At 46.8% G+C, this 14,360-nt stretch overlaps 1 protein-coding gene across 1 annotated transcript in view; it reads left to right on the top strand.

Moving 5' to 3' along the window:
- Window positions 1-12,337: 12,337 nt before the first annotated feature.
- The window catches only part of GALNT10 (polypeptide N-acetylgalactosaminyltransferase 10), a 237,888-nt gene continuing 235,865 nt past the window's right edge, over window positions 12,338-14,360 (top strand). The window contains exon 1 of the mRNA XM_063086762.1: window positions 12,338-12,565. Within this exon, the coding sequence (XP_062942832.1) occupies window positions 12,407-12,565 (159 nt within the window). The 5' untranslated portion in view covers window positions 12,338-12,406. The remainder of the gene's footprint in view (window positions 12,566-14,360) is intronic.

Consider the following 14,360-nt stretch of genomic DNA (forward strand, 5'->3'; position numbering starts at 1 on the left):
TGGGGTACACGGTGTGGCATCTGCCACAGTGTGAGTGATCCCAGAGTTCCCAGAAATGCCCACATCCTTCTCCTAGGCCTCCTTGCCTCCTCAGATGAGGGAGTGCTCCCTGCATGAGGGTCCTAGGATCCAGGGCACCAGGGTTCCTCCTGAACTCTGCCGCTACTAGGTTGTGTGACTGTAGACAAATCACTTCCTTTTCTGAGCCTTTACTTTCTCCTCAATAAAATGAAGAAGTTGTTTGTCCTAAAAGACTTGAATTCTAATCCCTGCTCTTTCTTCCTCAATCTTTGCCAGTCTAGGAAAACTGAACTCTTGTCTTCTGGTTTCAGAAATAGCAATGTGTGTACAACTCAATTATATGAAGACTCCTCCACCCCTAATAAGACAGATGTACTATCAATCCACCACTATTGCAGAATCTGAGAGTCTTGCCTGTCCAGTACCCAGCCGTCCTTCCTCAGGACACAGGACTCCGAATTTCTTTGAGGCTCATTTTTGCCCACTCTCAGGCATTGAGGACTCAGGTGGAGCTAGTCCTTCACTCTAAGGGGTGAGCAAATGACCCAGACCTAGCCAATGAGACTCAGTGTAGAATTTTTAGTGAAGCTGTTGGGAAAGAGAAGTCAATTTTCCCCTGGCATTGCTAATAGTCAGGATAACGCAAACCTGGAGTTGCTGGCAGATGCCCTGTCATCTGGAGAGAGTAGCCTGCCTGAGGGCAAAGAACAAAAGAAAGAAGCAGAGATGAGAGAGAGAGTTTCTGTGGCTTGATGGCATCCTTTGAACACTTGGAACTCGCTGCACCTGGACTTTTCAATTAAATAAGGCAGCAGATTTTTTTCATTCCTTTTCTCTTTATTTTTTATTGATCAAATCTTTTTTGATCTGATTTTCTTTTACGTTCTGTGAAATAATCTTGTCCTTTAACATTGTTTATCTTCAAGAGATTGTTTCCCATGTCTCTTCTTTTTCCTAGCAAGCTCCTATGCATCCTTCAGAATCCACCCCAATATCAACTCCCCTGTGACCTCTCCCTTGTGCCCCCCAGCAGAATTATAAATTCCTTCCTATGAGCTCTCACAGCAGCCTGTACATTGCTCCAATACAACACTGATTGCAGTATATCAAGCTTTTGCATGCTTGTCTGTTCAGAGCCCTCTGTTTAAGTGCTTGTCTTTGAATTCCCAGCATCAAGATCAGGGGTGGGCACACAGTCTGTTTTGATGAATGAGGGAATAAATTAATACATAACCTGAATCCTTCTGCTGTGACATTAGCCCTCTTTTTCAGTTTCTCAGAAAAAAATAGAAACCAATTTATCACTCTCCTTTCTGTGGATTAGTCACAGTTTAACCAGCTACAAGGTGGTGTAATGTATTTACTGAGCTAAGTAAATGCTGAAAAACAATTCCAATTGTAATGCTGAATTGTCAGTGCTTTTTTAATACTTATCTTCCCTTGCTACCCAACCCTTTTGTACTTAATCTTGGGTCCACATGATGCAGTGGACTAGGAGTTAAGAGACCTGGGTTCTAGGCCCCACTTAGCTCCTTCTGTGAATTTGTGGAGACTTATCATCTTCATAATGAAGGAGCTGAACCAGATCAGTTGAAACTTCTAAGACACAGGGCTATTGTGACCACTCAGCTCCAACTTGTATGGCCATGCAGGAAAACAGGCCCAGTGTTGCCAGATCTTACAGTTTTAAAGAGAAGCTAGGAGTGTAGATTTTTATATAAAATGTGTGCTTTAAAAAAATATTGTGTGGGCCCAAGCTGTGAAAAAACAGACTCTCTCCTACATTGCTGGTAGGAGTGCAAAAGGATTCATCCCTTCTGGTGGAGAATTTGGCAATAGCTTTCACAACTAAGAATGTGTTTATTCTTTGATCCAGCAAATTCCTCTTCTAGGAATCTCCCCTGAAGATTCATCTCCACACTACAGAATAAGATGCACACAAGGTGATTCATTATTTTAATAGCCTGAGATTGAAAACAACTCCAAATGTCCATCCAGAGGGGACTGTTTGAACCTTGATTCATTTGCACGTGGAGTACTTTGCAGCTGGAAAAAAGAATGGGATGATCTCGCTGTATTTGTGTAGTCATCCCCAGTAATAAAAGCATGCTCAGTGCACACAGAAGAGTTCTTCTAACTCAAATCCCCCAGCTGTGAACAGGGCATTTGCAAAGCCTGCTGCATTGGCTCTCCTTTAGGCAAGTGCTGCAGCTGGGAGGATGGACAGTGGTGCTGCCATTGTGTATATTTGTGTGTGTATGGGTGTGCATATGTATATTCAGTAAGTGATGGGAACCTCCTAGAGGGACAAGCAGTGCTACTCAGAGGGCCATTGGCAAACCCAACATCCCACTAGAAGAATGGACTAGGGGAGTCATGCTAGTATAATTTTGCAGAAAGAATGTTGGGCACGGATTGCAACAGTATTGGGTTCTGATACCAGATCTACCCCTAACAGCCGTGAGAACATTTCTCTTTCCTCCCACCTAACATAATTGTTATTCATGCATTCATTTCTACAATATTTTTCCCACCACTGGACCAAGAACTCTGCGAGACTGTGACCCATGTGTGTGCCCACCACCAAATCCTTAGCATCTGCTAAAATGCGTGGTGTGTGGTAGGTTGTCGATAAATATAATTTGAGTGAATAACCAGAATGAGTCAACGAGGTGATGTACATAAATAACTTAGCATAGTGCCTAGGCACGGTTAGGTGTTCATTTAAAGGTAGTAGTAGTTTACTGAATGTTAGGATGATGACGATTACTAGTTGAACAGCTTTCAACAAATTAATGAAATCCCTGAGCCTTGGTTTCCTCATCTGTACTATGGATCCAGTAATACCTATCTCCATGTGCTGTGTGAGCATGAATGAAATATATCTGCATATCACGCAGTGTAAGGCTTGGCACAAACGATACTTAATAAGTGGTGGCTATTACTTGAAAAAAATAGTGTAAAATAAATAAACAGAAGAATCAGGCAAATCTCTTGACTGATGTTGAAATGAGAAGAGCATTGCACAGAGGCTCTCCCTTGCAGCTCACCTTGTCCTCTTACACTGGGGGCCGACCATTCTTCAGCAAGTGCTGGTTGAACAGATGCTATGTGCTGGGCACCATGCCAGCTCCTGGGAGCAGCATTAAAAAATGAGCAAATAATGGATATGAGTTTCTTTTTGGGGTGATGAAAATGTTGGAAAGTTGATTATGGTGATGGTTGCACACAACTCTGTGAATATACTAAAAGCCATTGAACTGTACACTTTAAATGAGTGAATAAATTGTATGGCATGTGAATTATATCTCAATAAAACTTATTTTTTTTAAAAAAGCAACAATAGACCAGAGTTGACCACATTCTATCTGTGTGACTTTGGGCAAGTCACTTGGCATCTCTGCTCCAGTTTTCTCTTCCAGAAAACGGTAATAATAATAATAGAACTTACTTCATAGGGATCTGATGAAGATTAAAAGAGATGATTCTGAAGTGCTAGCTTAGAGCTTGGTATGTAATAAGAGCTCTGTAAATGTTAGCTAACGTCATCACTCTTATCTTCATGCCAAAATAGAAATATACATAGCCATATGGGCAAAAAGAGGAAGGGGCTCTTAGCCCTACTGTGTGGGAGGAGGAGGGAGTGAGTGAAGAAGTGAAGGAGCAGGAGATGACATCTAGGCTGAGTAAGAATTTGTCAGCACAAGAGGATGAGGAAGGTGTCCCCAGAAGGGGGAACAGCATAAGCAAAGGCATGGGGGTGAGAAATAACATCGCTAAGGTAGGGAACTATTAGCAGTCTGGTAAAAAGTGTAAGGCCAGCACCTTGGACTTTATTGTGAGGAATATGGGGGGACAACCAGAAGGAAGCCACATGGCCAGTTTGCAAACCAGAATGGTCACTACAGTGGGGAAAATGAAGTTTAAGGGACACAGGACTGAATTGGCAGAGGAGTTAGGAGTGAGAGATGCAACAATTCAAGTGAGAGGTGATAAAGGCTTTAACTCGGACTTTGAGATAAGGGCATCAAGGCCTTGGTCATAAGAGTATCAAGACTCCTTTGGTTGTAAGGGACAGAGAGTCACTCATAACTTGAGAGAAAGGGGAAACCTTGCATAAACCGTAGGACAGAGACATCAGTCCAGGTCCAGCCAGGCATCCCAGAAACCAGAAATGGAACTAGAAAACCAGGAGCCAAGATGGTTTTCTTTCAGTTTTCTCTCTCAGCTTCTCTGTTCCCCACACTTCTGCTCCACTGTCTTTTGACTGATGTGTGTTTTCTGCTACCCATGTTTCTGCTTTCCATATCTCCTCCTTGTAAATGGTCCAAGTAATCTCCACCCTGATGCTACCTGAACTGCCACCTTCAGGGACCACCACTGCTGCCTTCTTCCCTCTGTGTCATTTGATTGCAATTTCCGAATGGCTCGGCCCATCCTCTTGATCTAAGTCAGTCAGGTCATAGGTCAAGAACCATGGATGAGGGTAGCGGCTGTCCACATTCAGCCCTTTGAGGTAGCGGGGTTCTGATCATGAATTTTTCTTGTAGGCATCTGAAATATGTCTCATATACTAGGCTCAAAGGGGAAGGTATACATTTAAAATTTATTAGGCAATAAACTCAGCATTATTAGGTAATGGTTTGAATGCAGGAGGTGAGTTGGAGTGGAGGCACAGATGACGTCGTGGTTGGCTTGGGTAACTGGGGGATGGCTCAGCTTCATTTTCCTCTGTATTGAGGCTGCTCTGAGGTTCTCAGGAAGCTTCTCCTTTTGAGTCAGGGTCTGGGCAGGACATGGATGGCACTCCCATGCTGAGAAATTAGAGGGGAGTTTAATAGGAGGACAATGGGGCAGGGTATAGGGTAACCACAAGGGACAGTGAAGTATCCTGGGATTAGACACAGTGTGTGCTTTTTAGCCCTAAGCCCAAATGGTGAGGGGTGTGGCAGTTTTGGAATCCAGAAAAGGAAGGCTGTTTCAAGAAGCCTGCATTACAAGAGCCTTTAGCTCAGACGCCACCAGCCTATGGCACAGTACCAATAAGTAGCTGGGGAAAGAAAGACTCTGGCCTGGCTCTTCTCTCTCCCTCTTAAATCCTGCCCTGACTTCCCAAGGGCTAAACCCAACAGGAAATCAGAAAGCAAGGAAGACCACTGATATCTTTTCTGGGGTGGGGAGAATTTCCACAGGAGCAAAGGTAAGATGTCCAGTACACTCTTCACGGTGGGGCTCCTACCCAATCCTCTCAACAACCAAGCTGAAAGAGGCCACTACTTCCCAGATAGCATCTACATAAAAACCACAGAATTGAACACTGATCATTCAGATTTGCCTTGTGGAGGTCAGGTATCCCTTCCTGTACCAATCACTGTAGCTGAAGGGGATAGAGTGCTGTGACTGGCTAAGAGAGCAGCTGACGGTGGAGTTGGTTCTGACCCAACCTCCCAGCTGAGATGGAAGAGGGTCAATCCCCAGGGAAAATCAGAGTGGTGTTAACTAACCAGATAAAAAGAACAGATGTCAACTACTGAACCTAAAGGGGTTTCTTGAGGACTTTTGAGTGAGGGGTTGTTGTTCTTGCTGAATGGATTGTGGGGCAAGAGACCAGAGCACATGGGTAAATCAATGGATGAGCGCAGTCATAAGAGATGGAGCCGCCCCCTCTCCAAGCCTCATTTTCTTAATGGGGACAAATCTTAACATTCTGTGGCTGCAGTGCTCACCAGCAAGTTGTTAACCAGAAAGTTCAGCCTTCTCATCAAGAGTGCAGAACCCTCATTGCTGGAAAAGGCCACCAAGTCCTGCTTTATGAATTCAGTCCTTGTGATTAGACCTAGACAAGACCTTTCTGGACCCACTGACGTTTGCTGGAAGGTGCCACCTAGTGGAACATCAGGTGACCTACCACTCAGACCAAAAAAAAAAAAAAAAAATTTTAGCAGAGTTTTAGAGTCCTGAAAACCATTGAACAGTGGTTCTCTCCAACTTAGCTACAAATTGGAATCACTTTGGACCGACTTCCAGAAATTCTGACTTAATTGGTCTAGGGCGCAGGGTGGGTATTCTGAGTTTTAAAAGGTCCCCAGATGATTCCAATGTGCAGCCAAGTTTGAGACCACTAGGTTACAGAGTATCCAACCCCCTTACTTCACAGAGGTGTCCATAGACAGGAGCCACTCCTCCAAGAGTCTCAGACTCCTAGGTAGTCCCCTTTGCCCTGCACCCCACTGCTCCTCTATCAGGGATTTGTACATTTTTCCCTCTATGCAAAAAACAATAAGTAGTTAAAAAGAAAGCACTCTCATTCCCTAAACCCTGATATTTTTATGGCAGCACCATGAGGAAGATGGCTCCCTATACACCTGATATTTGCATCTGACCCTACTGGCTAATGCTCTATTTGAAATGTGCCCACCCAATGACATAGTATATTCACTCCTTGTTTGAGATTTGTGGACTTCTTTGTTTGCTCTTTCAAAATTTATTCTACTTGAGACATCTTCCACTGTCTTGATTCAACAGCATTTCTTTATAGTTGACAGAATTGGTTTAATTGGCATCTCAGTGTGGAAGTGACAGAGTAGACTTAGAGAGAGAGAGAGAGAGAGAGAGAGGCAATTCCCTGTCTAGAGGTCACTTCAAATAGACATCCTGAAAACCCTTTCTTTTTATTCAAACTAGGATCTGAAGTGCCACTAAATGCAGACACTGGATCGAACCCCCAGAGTGGTGTTCCACGTCTGGGCCTCATTCTCCCATCTTACCTTGCAAGATTGAGTCCCAGAATTTCAGAACCAAAAAGTACCTCAAAGAGCATCTGGTTCAACAGCTTTATTCAATACAACCATATTCTATGTTTATCTGGACATCTCTAGCTTCTGCTACCACATACGCTCACGGGCCCATACATAATAAACCTGAAGCTCAGAATTTGATTGATCTGTCTGAGGATACAAAGGAAGTTAGTGGCAAAGTCTGGACTGATTCAGGCTGACTAGATGCACGTGGGGAAACTTCAGCTTCAAGAATTTTTTCTCTACCAAGTCGGTAGAGAGAGCAATTTGGGTCATTGAGACTAGTTTTAATGAGTTTCCCAAATGCAGGTTTTATTTATTTTATTTATTTATTTATTTATTTATTTTGTCTTTTTCGTGACCGGCACTCAGCCAGTGAGTGCACCGGCCATTCCTATATAGGATCCGAACCCGCGGCGGGAGCGTCGCCGCACTCCCAGCGCCGCACTCTCCCGAGTGTGCCACGGGCTCGGCCCCCAAATGCAGGTTTTAAAGAGGTGGGCTCCTGGTTGATTAATTAATCGACTTATTAATTCGTTTATTTCCCAAATGTTTGTTGAGCACCTATTTTGGGCCGGGTACTGCGCTAGGCATTGGGGATATGCAGGGGAGGATAAAGAAACATGGCAAATAAGCATATGAAAAGATGCCCCACATCATATGTCCTCAGGGAAATGCAAATTAAAACAATAAGGTACCACTGCATACCTGTTAGAATGGCCAAAATCCAGAACACTGACAGCACCAAAAGCTGACAAGGATGTGGAGCAACAGGAACTCTCATTCATTGCTGGTGGGAAAGCAAAATGATACAGCGACTTTGGAAGATAATTTGGCAGTTTCTCAAAAAACTAAACATACCCTTACCATATCATCCAGTAATAAAGCTCCATGGTATTTACCCAAAGGAGTTAAAAACTCATGTCTACACAAAAACCTGCACATGGGTTTTTATAGCAGCTTTATTCATAATTGCCCAAACTTAGAAGCAACCAAGATGTCCTTCAGTAAGTGAATGGATAAATTGTGATGTATCCAGAAAATGGAATATTATTCAGCACTAAAAAGGAATGAGCTATCGAGCCATAAAAATACACAGAGAAAACTTAAATGCCTATTGCTAAGTAAGAGAAGCCAATCTGAAAAGGCTATACACTGTATATTTCTAACTACAGGATATGACACTCTGGAAAAGGCAAAACTATAGAGACAATAAAAAGATCAGTGGTTGCCAGGGGCTGGGGGAAGGTAGGGAGAAATAGTGTATTTTTTGAGCAATGAAATTACTGTGTATGATATTATGATGGTGAATACATTATCATACATTGGACCAAAATCATAGAATGTACAGCACCAAGAGTGAATGCTAATGAAAACTGTGGACTTTGGGTGATAATGATGTGTCAATGTAGGTTCATAAATTGTAACAAATGTACCACTCTGGTGGGGATGTTGGTAATGCAGGAGGCTGTGCATGTGTGTGGCAAGGGAAATGTCTGTATCTTCTTCTCAATTTGGCTGTGAACCTAAAACTTCTCTAAAAAGTAAAGTCTATTAAAAACCAACAAATGAACAATACGAAAAACCAAACATGTTCTCTGTCCTCGTGAGGATTATGGTCCAGTTGGAGAGAAAGATATCAAACAATCACCCAGTAACCATAAACATTGTAACTCTGAGGAAAGGCAATTTTAAGAGTTCATACAACTGAAGCACTTAGTCTGTTCAGTGAAATCAGCCAGGCTTCTCTGAGAATGTGTCAGTTGAGCTTGATGACCCCCAAGGAGAGGAGGAGCAAGAGGCTTTAGGCTTGCAGGAGACACAGAAATCCAGCACCTATAGCTTTTTGGGTTTTGCATGTAGTCAAGCAGACCTCTCTCTCACCAGCCTGGAAATTATATCATTACAGAGTCATGATTATCCCCATTTTGCAGATAAAGAAAGGAAGGTTCAGAGCAGCTAAGGGACTTGGCCAAGATTAGAGTGTGTTACAGGTAGAATGACATGCAGACCAACACCTCCTGACTTTTTGATCTATTCTCTTTTTTACCCCTCAGCTCAGGGCTAAGCCAGACCAACCTGAAGGTACAGTCCTTGACAAATGGGGTCAGCAACAAGGGACCCAAGGAAAGCCAAGATGAGGATATCTAGTAGGAAAGGTTTTTTTATCCTCATCAGGAATACTGAAGGTCTGCACGTGTCACCTCTCCTCTGGTTGACCCTTCTTGCTGAAGTATGTCCTAGGGGATATTATAAGACCTGACTGTTACTGATGGCAGGATGGAAAACTAAAGAGTGAGCAAGAGAATAAGCAGTTTATTAGAAGAAGAAGAGGAAGAGGAGGAGGAAATGGGAAGATGGAGGAAGAAAGGATATATCCATCATTCATCAAATAGATGTTTTAAGCTCTATTCATATCAGGCACAAATGTTTCAGGATGTGGGGATATAACAGAGCATGAGCAGACAAAGCCCCTGCCCCATGCAGCTGATACTATATTTAGAGAATCCCAATAATAAACAAGTAAATAAGCAAATAAGTGAGACTATGGCAAAGAAAGATATCCACTATGAAGAAAACATAGAGAGATATAAAGTATGGGGGAAAGTACTTCAGGTGTGATGGTTAGGGAGGGTCTCTTTGAAGAGGTGACATTTAATCCGGGACCTGAAGGATGAGAGGGAGCCATCAATGAGGGAAGATCTGGGAAACAGCTGGCAAAGACAACAGCTAAAGCGGAGTTCTCTGGGCTGGAATGAGCACAGTGCCCTCAAGGACCAGGAGGAAGGTGGTGGGGGCTGGTTTGGAATGAGTGAAAAGAGCTATAGGAGATGAGGTAAAAGAGGCACAGGTCAAAGAGGGAAAGATTTTGCCCTGCAACTGAACTACTGTTTATCCCTCCTCAGTGTTCCTCTTGGTGTTGGGCTTTTATTTCTCTTATAGATATTAGTGCTTATATTAGAAGAGGGTCTGCAGTAAGCCCTTTAGTGCACATTATCTCATTTAATGCCCACAGTAGGCCTAGGAGGGTTCAATCTGAAAGTAACATTTCTTGGTCAATTTCAGCCAATGACCAGGTCAGTTTTTCTAGGAAAACAGCTAGAGCTAATAATGGGCTGCCCACATGTCTCCAATGGTGTTGTCTCAGTGAGTGGGATAAAGTCCCAGGAGCCCTCCCCTTGCCTGGTGCATCCCACAATGAAGATGATCAGAAAGTCCTTGGATTAAAGCTGGGTTCTGGGACTAGAGTCCCCATTAGGGTCACACTGGGCTGGTGTGCAGCTTTGATCAACAAGTGACTCTGGTAAGATACAAGAAAAAGCTCAAATCCAATTTTGTGCAGAATCCTCTAAGGAGCTAGAAGAAGGGGTGGGAAAGAAAAAGAAACTGAATTTCACACCCCAACCCCCATTTGACCCCAACTGGTATACTTCACTCAACTGGTAATTATTGAGCAACTACCCTGTGCTGGGCCTGAGAGGGGCCACAGCTTAGCTTGGTGTGGTTAGGCAGGAGTATGAGCTGAAATCCATGTGCCTTTGCTGCGCTCTGCTACTTTAGCCAGGGAGAGGGGGACCCTTTTTTGCAAATTCCTCTGCCTAGAAGAAGCTCCAGTTCTGATTCACAGTAAAGGAATGTATGTGCTGACAGAGGCAGGGGATATTTTAGAAGACAAAAAAATACAAAGTTTTTGCTTGCTTGGAACTCACATTCTAAAGAGGGAGACCAAAAATGCCCACTCTGAAAAAAAATCAAGCAAATGGAGATGATGGGGGTGCTAATTTTGGAGGACTTTGTGGAGGAGGTGGCAGTTCAACTTGACATGCAGAGATGAACAAGATTTCCACCGACATAAATGGGGAAGAGGAGAGGGCTCTGTGCGTAGAAGGATCGGCGAGGTCAAGGACACATGAAGAGAAGCACAAAGCCAGCAACCGGGCTAGGCGAAGCGTAGCGCAGGGCAGGGCAGCACAGTGCGGAGAGCAGGGAGAGGTTTGATCAGTACTAGCAGGTCACGCGACGGGTATGGTCTCTAGAGCCAAGATAAGAGGAGCCTTGAAGGTTTTGTAGCAGACGCCAAGACCAAGCTGGGATGTTAGAAAATTGAATCACCATCGCTCATCTTGGAGGTGGAAGAACTGGGAGGTAAGAGTCGTCCGGACAGTGGTCCAGGGCTGGGGGCGGCTAGGCTCGCTGGTCAGAGAGAATCAGGAGGATGCACGTGGGGTGGCAGAGAGGAAGGCAGCCAAGAGGATGCTTCGTCCGTCCACACCAGGGAGGAAGTAGTTAAGTGTTGAGTACTGAGCGCCCTGAGGAGGAGCCGCTGGCGTCACCTTGGGAGTCTGGCTCCGCGGCCCTCTGAGGAAGCGCCCAGGCAGCCTGACTTCTCCTTCAGCGCCCTCACCACAGTTACAGACATCTTGCCTCGTCTAGTGCGATTCCGTGTTTAATGTTTCAGCTCCCACACGTCAGGGCTCGGGTCTGTTTTCATGTCATCCTGGAGCCTGGCACAGTGTCTGGCACATAGTAGGCGCTCACTAATGTTTTGCTGAGTGACTGAATGGGATATAGAAACCAGCAAGAGGTTTCAGGGAAGGACTCCATGCGCTGAGTGTACAGAAGCACACGTGGGACTGCGAGGCATTACAACTCCAAGGGGGTTGTTGGACTTGTGTGAGAAAAGGTCCTGAGGAGAGGATCCGGTCACCGTCCTGCCGGTTTGGAGGTGCTACAGACTGGTGGCGGGAGTGCACAGCTGTCCGCAGTTTGCAGAGGACGTTCGCACGTAACGTCAGGGGCTTCCTAGAGGAGAAAAACCAGAGCCCGCCCGAAGAACAGTGCGCGTGGAGCACAGCTGTGCTCCCATTTCACAGCTGGGAATACTGAGTCCCCGGGGTCAAAGTAGGTCCACAGGTCTTTGGAGTCGAGCCTAAGTGGGTAAGAAGCGACAGCCCTGGAGGCTGCAGGGGCTGAGCATCCGGCCCGACTCCAATACTATTTGCGTATCCCCCGGGAGATCGCAAACTCTCCGCCGCAGTCCGGAGCAGAGGATGCCATGCGAGGCGCTGGGGTCCCCAGTTGTGCCCAGCGTGCTGACACGTGGCCCACCCCCCGGTGCCCAGCCGGCACCGGTTAGCGCCCAACTCCCCAACTCCCGACTTTCGCAAAGCTCCCGCGGGCGGGGGAGCCGCCGAGGAGCGGGACGCACCATCGCAGCCCGAGAGGGGAGAACGGTCCATCCCGGTACCCTGACGTGCCCCGGCAGATGCGGACACACCGCGAGAAGGCAGAGGCCGGCGGTGCACAGCTCTCGGTAGCAGACGCGGGAGACAGCGGCACGCGGCGCGCTGCTCAGCGGGGCCCGGGGGTGGCGGCGGCGGCGGCGATCCCCCCGTGGCGGCGGCGCGGTGGTGGCGCCCGACTCCCCGGCCGGCGAGCGGCGGAAGTGCCGCGGAGTTGGAGCGGGGCCGGCGTCGCGGCCGCTTCTGCTCGCAGAGCAGCTGCCGCCGCCGGGCGGACGGGCGGACACGCGGAGCTGGGGGCGGCTCGGAGAGGCCGGCGGGGCGCGGCGGGGCTGACCGGCCCCGATGAGGCGGAAGGAGAAGCGGCTCCTGCAGGCGGTGGCGCTGGTACTGGCGGCCCTCGTCCTCCTGCCCAACGTGGGGCTCTGGGCGCTGTACCGCGAGCGGCAGCCCGACGGCACTCCCGGGGGATCGGGGGCGGCGGTGGCCCCGGCGGCCGGACAGGTGAGTCCAGTTGCCATGGGGTTGGGAACACCCCCTCCCCGAATTTAATTCTAGCCTGAGGTTCCTTCCTTCACCTTCCCCTCTTTCTTCTCAGAGTCAGCGCCAGAGATTCTTCTTCCCTTCCCATTTTTCAGATGGTAAAATTGAGGTTCAGAGGGCCGAGCCCGTAGCGCACTCGGGAGAGTGCGGCGCTGGGAGCGCAGCGACGCTCCCGCCGCGGGTTCGGATCCTGTATAGGAATGGCCGGTTCACTCACTGGCTGAGTGCCGGTCACGAAAAAGAAAAAAAAAAAAAAAATTGAGGCTCAGAGAAGGACAGGGAGTTGTCCAGAGTTCTACGCCAGTCAGAGAGCTGGAGCTAGAACCCAGGACCTCAGGAGCTCAGAAAGGAGTTCTATTTCTTAGCTTATGTTACCATCCTCCTTTCTGTCCCCGTCTGGTATTCCCTGATCTCTTCCAGCATCTCTCTCTCTATTGGGGATCCTATCTGCATCCCTGTATCCCAGGATGACTCCTTCTGCTGATAGGAATGGAGATACTAGTCCTATTTGGTGTCCAAGTCTTCTCTGCTTCCATCCCACCTGCTGATCCGAGTGTTCGCTACTCAGGTCAGCCGCGCTCCTGTTCTTCCATCTGCCCAGCAAGATACCTGGGCCTCCCTTCTCTCCTCTCCTCATTTGTTCAGTCTCTCCCTTCAGCCTTATTCCTGTAGATTCCTTAGAGGAAGCAAAGATCATGTTCCTCTTGGAGCTTCAGTCCCCTAGGGGTGGAGAAGGGGGTGAACTCTTGATTCTTGAGGGACCTGCTGTCCTTGACCTCCTGGGAGTCCAGAAGGTGGAGGATTTTTTGGAGTGACCCCCAAAATATCCCAGAGGCTATTGGTGCCCACATGCCTTCTCCGTCTCTTCTGAATTTGCCCAGTCTGATTATGTGTGGTGTTCCTTGCAGCCAAAACTGAGATCTTAACTGTTTCTGCCTCCTCTGAACGCACACGTATATGTTTTCTGTGTGTGTGTGTGTGTGTGTGTGTGCGCGTGTGTGTGCGTGTACATGCATTTAGACTTGCAGCTCCCTATAGCAGAAGCTTTGTCACATCACTCCTACCCTTCCAGCTCCTAGCTCAGTAGGTGCCAGTGAGCATAAACATGCCTGAACTGTTGCATACAGTGAGGCATTTCAGGTTTTCTTATGGGACCTCCCTGGTCCCATGGGAAGTGGATAATTTGTGCATTGGGGTCAGAGTTAACTGATTGTTGGCTGGCCTCAAGGGAAGGTTGACTTTTCTGAGGTTGATGGTTTTCCTTTTTCTTCCCAGTGTCAGGCTACTGTTTAGGCAGTCTGGTATCTTGAGCACAGAGTACTCTTTGCTACAGGGCTGACCAATTTGAGCTCAGCCTGTCACTCTGGTAATTATTGCAAACCATGGGGTCTGGTTGATCTTTTTGGTAGATCTTACTGTTTAGGAACGAAGGGCCCCGACTTCTTTCCTAAACCCCTGGTTCAAACCCTGATAACCAACTTAGACCCTTACATTTTCTATCTGTATGGGTTTTTCCTTCATGAAGTCTCTTTCCTCTTTTCCTACCCTTTAGGAGCATCAGGGTCAGGAGGCCAGGGTTCTGTCCTCAGCTCTACCATTAACTTTCTGTGTGTGTCCTTGATCATCTCCCCCATCTCTCTGAACCTTACTTCTCCATCTGTAAAATGTATTTATTGGTCCTGCTTCAGCATTCTGTGATACTATCAATGAATCAATGAAGAGCTCAATGGTTACTTTTTTTCTTTCCTGAGGCAGA

The sequence above is a fragment of the Cynocephalus volans genome, chromosome 2 (assembly GCF_027409185.1).
Source record: "Cynocephalus volans isolate mCynVol1 chromosome 2, mCynVol1.pri, whole genome shotgun sequence".
NCBI classification, from domain to species: Eukaryota; Metazoa; Chordata; class Mammalia; order Dermoptera; family Cynocephalidae; genus Cynocephalus; species Cynocephalus volans.